Here is a 5,000-nt window from a genome sequence, read left to right on the forward strand (position 1 = left end):
CAATAAGGACAGTTTACTGGTGACGGCCGAGGACCAGATCCCCATCGTGGAGGTGGACGACTCCTACAGCAGCTCCCTCATGCAAGACTTCCTCTGGTTCACCAAGGTAACCGCCCACCGCCTCCATGTTTACCCAGCATGCAAAGCAGTGCGTGGACTCCTCCTTTACTTATAGACCAGGCTGTAGTCTAAAAGTCAACATTTATTATATAACATGTTTTTATCTAATGAAATATTCAGCTTCAGTCCATATTTGTCGGCGTTTAGCCTTTCAGAAACCAGTTTCACTGCGCTCAATAACTGTTTGTTCTGCTGCTCGCTGCACACAAAGAAAGGGATGCATTGACGAGTTATATTCATTAAATAAAGTTGATTTAATAAAACATCCTCATTTAATCATTGACTCAGATGAATGACTTTATTCAAATCAAAGATTTTGTTCAAGGATTTTACAGATTTATTTTAATGGTGATGACGTCATAAAATAAGACGACAGACATTCAAAGCTTCATTTATAAACCTCAATAGAAGCTTTGAATGTAGCTCTACTTATTATGTTTTATGCTGCAGAAATAATTTCGTCTTGTAGGACGATAAAGATGTGAAGTCAACCGAGAGCAGAATTAGTGGATTCTCTCTTGAAAAGGACCGTTGATGGTATCAGGGACTGAAGTTACTCTGATAGATAACAGAGGAAACGTTAATTGAAGCTGCTCGGTGATGTGTGCAGGTCACATAAAAACAAGTCAACTCTCTGAGTTCAGGACGTTCTAGATGTTGAGTGAGTCTGTGTTTCTACCTGTTCAATAAACAACCTACAGCGTGTTAATCACACCTGTGATGGAGCTGTCAACGTGTTTCTGTCACTTCCTGTCAGTGTTGATCAGAGTGTCTCCTGTTGGCTGTTGGAGTAATCAGGATGATCACGCCACCCCGAACGCCACACTTATAAAAGCTTTACAAGGTTTAATGACTCTCTCTCTGTCTCTCTGTCTCTCTGTCTGTCTCTCTGTGTCTCTGTCTCTCTGTCTGTGTCTCTGCAGCTGTCCTGCATGTGGGAGGACGTCCGGTGGCTGAGACAGAGTATGTCGGTGTCCATGTCGTCGTCCTCCACCCTGCAGGCCCGCCACAAGATGCTCACCGCCGCCGGCCAGCTGCAGGTCAGCATCCAAACACCTACAGGACACGAACGTGACCTGACAGTGACGTCATGCATTGTTTAATTACATTCTATATTAGAGCTGTTATAGAACTTCATTATAGTTTCTATTTTAGGAGAACTCAGCTGACTTGTAACAATATTCACTTAGATAGCTACATACAGTATATATCTATATAAATCCTTTTATTATTGTTATTAAAACCATCCTGTTCTAAAAGTGAGTGTTTCCCGGCTCGTCCTGCAGAACCTCCTGGGGACCCACAACCTGGGCCGGGTCCACTACGAGCCCATCAAGGATCGCCACGGCAACGTGCTGCTGGTGACCATCCGCGACACGGAGAGCCAGCACTCGCTGTTCAGCGGGAAGTGGATGCAGGTGACCAAACTGCAGAGCCAGAGGAAGTCGCTGTCCACGCCGGAGGAGCCGTACGCCCTCGACGTCCTCATCATCACCATACAGGTGAGGGCGGGGACGTCACATCCACTCTCTTCACCTAAAAGATTATTATTATTATATTATTATTAGTAGTAGTAGTAGTATTTATTATTATCATTATTATTATTTATTAGTATTATTATCATTATTATTATTATTTGTTATTATTATCATTATTATTATTATTTATTATTATTATGAATTATTATTATTATTATTATTATACTGTCAGTTTTAGTGTCTATGGACAGCTTAGTTTAGCATTAGGAAACATTGTTTTTATAAGACATTAGTCTTGTTCTGTTTAACAGTGTTTCGTGTCTCTAAATTATTGATTCTCAAATGTTTTAGACTCCTTAAAACCAAACGTCCTCAAACGTTTCTCATTTATGCAAATGTCCTCTTTTATTTAAATTAGGACTGTCAATTGATTAAAACATTATCGCATGATTGTCCATAGTTAATAGTGATTAATCACACATGTTTTATCTGTTCTAAATGAACCTTAAAGGGAGATTAGTCCAGTATTTAATCCTCTTATCAACATGGGAGTGGATAAATATGCTGCTTTATGTAAATGTATGTATATATTTATTATTGTAAATCAATGAACAACACAAAACAATAACAGATATTGTCCAGAAACCCTCACAGGTACTGCATTTAGCATCATTCCTTCAGGTTTTCTAGTTTCATATGATATTAGTATCTTCACTAGCTTTAAAACTGAAGTTGAGTTAATGCGTTATTATCGCGTTATCGTCTCGCTTATAAAAGACAACACAGAAACACAAAAACAACTGACAGTTCAACGTTGGACTCAATAACTCCAGAGCGTTGTAAAAATCCAAAAGTCAACATTTATTGATAAAAAGATAGATGGAATCATTTCTAACATGTTTTTATCTAATGAATTATTCTGCTTCAGTCCATATTTGTTGGCGTTTAGCCTTTCAAACACTACAGTTTCACTGAGGTAAAAACAAAAACAGTTTGAATGCACTGACGAGTTATATTCATTAAAGACAGTTGATTTAATAAAAAAACATTTATTTGGAGAAGCAACTAAAAAGAACATGTAATGCTTATAACAGGGTTTCCCAGGGGGAGTAACAGGGGTTTTGTATTTGTTGGTAGAGGTGTGATCTTTCTGTTGATCCTCCTAACACACACACACACCAGCCTTGATACCGAACATAAATGAGACGAGTCTGTAGTAAAGTTATCTCATTATCATTCAGCTTGTTTTCCCAGCAGACGGTATATTGATGGCCTGGAGCGTCTCACTTATAAAAGACAACACAGAAACACAAAAACAACTGACAGTTCAACGTTGGACTCAATAACTCCAGAGTGTTGTAAAATCAAAAGTCAACATTTATTGATAAAAAGATATATGGAATCATTTCTAACATGTTTTTATCTAATGAATTATCCTGCTTCAGTCCATATCTGCCGGCGTTTAGCCTTTCAAACACTACAGTTTCACAGTTATCTCATTATCATTCAGCTTGTTCTCCCAGTAGACGGTATATTAACGGCCTGGAGCGTCTCACTTATTAAAGACAACACAGACGGACTGACGGTTCAACATCGGTTCTCATGTCGTGTAAACTCTGTGTCTCCGTCCTGCAGGACATCCTGGCGTACCAGCGGCGCAGCACCCACCGGCTGGCCCCGGGACTCTACCTGGGCTACCTGAAGCTCAGCAGCTCCGTAGACCAGATCAGAGTCCTGGTGTCCCAGCGGACCCCCAACATGCTCTGTCACACCCGCGTACGAGACAACGCCAACGTCTCCAGGTAGGAAAACACACAAACACACACTCTGATGTTCTGTAAGAGACGATCAAAGTGATTTGAGTTTAATAATACATGAAGCAGCTCGAGGCTGAAGACGAGTCTGAGTGGGCAGGAAGGGAGTCGTGATGGAGAGATGAAGAGGAGGAGAGGAGGAAGGAACGTTCAGATGATTAGGAGCTGAGGGGAACACAAACTAAATGATGCTTTCGATCACACTCCAGGGAGGAGTGGGACTGGATCCAGACGCTGTCGGCTGCAGATGACAAGAGCGAGGAGGCGGAGTCCAGTGAGGAAAGCCACGCCCCTTTACTGTACTACGAGCTGCAGACGTCCATCAAGTCTCTGCTGAAGCTCCTGAACCTACCTCTGCACCAGGTACACACACACACACACACACACACACACTGATATCAGGAACATGAATTATTAATTACAGCTCATTAAAACCTCAAGTTCATGTTGAACATGAGGACTCGTCTGTTAAAGTGCCTCATTTCCCTCTGAAGATGGGGGTTATGGAGGACAGAACCTGTCAAAATAAAAAATAAATGTTATTAAATTTAGCAAAAAATATTATTAAAAATAATATAGCCATTAATTAATTGATAAAATGTTACTGTTTTAATATTGTTCTTTATTTATTTATCTTTGTATTATTTCTGTTTAATTTTCACTTTTATTTATTTATGTATTTACTTTTATGAAATTTTAAATTTATCTTTTTTATTTATTTATTTTTACATTTATTATTTGTTTAGTTTATATTTATTTTTAAATATATGTATTTATTTATGTATTTATTTATTTATTTCTGCATGATGTTGCCTTCTGATTTCATCCCTTATTTATTTCCCCAAACATGTAATTGTTGTGTGTGTGTGTGTGTGTGTGTGTGTGTGTGTGTGTGTGTGTGTGTGCGTGTGTGTGCGTGTGTGTGTGTGTACAGGCCCGTCACTTCCGCCTCTACAGCCATGAGGTGGTGGAGCTCGGTCACGGCGTCTCCTTCCTGCTGCTGCTGCCGGCGGCCGACGATGTTTGCTCCGCCCCCGGACAGTCCAACCCCTACACCACCCTGTCAGGGTTCCTCCACCTCCCTCTGCAGATGTTCGAGCTCGGTAACAACACACACACACACACACACACACATGTCTAAATTAGTTGTTACTTGTTACTTTACAGATTACAGTTTTTCATCCTCTTCCTGCTAAACAAACTCTTTAAAACGCCTCCTTTTAGAGATACGAGGTTCTCACGGGACATGTGATGGTCGTATAGACCATGATGCATTGCTGCAGATTAAACTATAAAGGAGTTAAAATGCAGCTTCATGCAGCTTCATGCAGCTTCATGCAGCTCCATGCAGTTTCATGCAGCTTCATGCAGCTCCATGCAGCTTCATGCAGCTCCATGCAGCTCCATGCAGCTTCATGCAGCTCCATGCAGTTTCATGCAGCTTCATGCAGCTCCATGCAGCTTCATGCAGCTCCATGCAGCTTCGTGCAGCTTCATGCAGCTTCATGCAGCTCCATGCAGCTCCATGCAGCTTCGTGCAGCTCCATGCAGCTCCATGCAGCTTCGTGCAGCTCCATGCAGCTCCATG

The 5,000-nt window shown here is 41.0% G+C and overlaps 2 protein-coding genes across 4 annotated transcripts in view; both read left to right on the top strand.

The window, feature by feature from the left end:
* The window catches only part of cox11 (cytochrome c oxidase assembly homolog 11 (yeast)), a 173,257-nt gene that overhangs the window by 131,983 nt on the left and 36,274 nt on the right, over positions 1-5,000 (top strand). The gene's annotated exons all lie outside the window — the stretch shown is intronic.
* The window catches only part of ankfn1a (ankyrin repeat and fibronectin type III domain containing 1a), a 113,410-nt gene that overhangs the window by 97,826 nt on the left and 10,584 nt on the right, over positions 1-5,000 (top strand). For all 3 annotated transcript variants that reach the window (XM_074620724.1, XM_074620726.1, XM_074620725.1), the window contains exons 16-21: positions 1-106; positions 1,044-1,160; positions 1,407-1,622; positions 3,234-3,400; positions 3,622-3,775; positions 4,347-4,515. The exon at positions 1-106 is cut by the window's left edge and continues 27 nt beyond it. In XM_074620724.1, the coding sequence (XP_074476825.1) occupies positions 1-106; positions 1,044-1,160; positions 1,407-1,622; positions 3,234-3,400; positions 3,622-3,775; positions 4,347-4,515 (929 nt within the window). The remainder of the gene's footprint in view (positions 107-1,043; positions 1,161-1,406; positions 1,623-3,233; positions 3,401-3,621; positions 3,776-4,346; positions 4,516-5,000) is intronic.

The sequence above is a fragment of the Sebastes fasciatus genome, chromosome 20 (genome assembly GCF_043250625.1).
Source record: "Sebastes fasciatus isolate fSebFas1 chromosome 20, fSebFas1.pri, whole genome shotgun sequence".
Taxonomy (NCBI): domain Eukaryota; kingdom Metazoa; phylum Chordata; class Actinopteri; order Perciformes; family Sebastidae; genus Sebastes; species Sebastes fasciatus.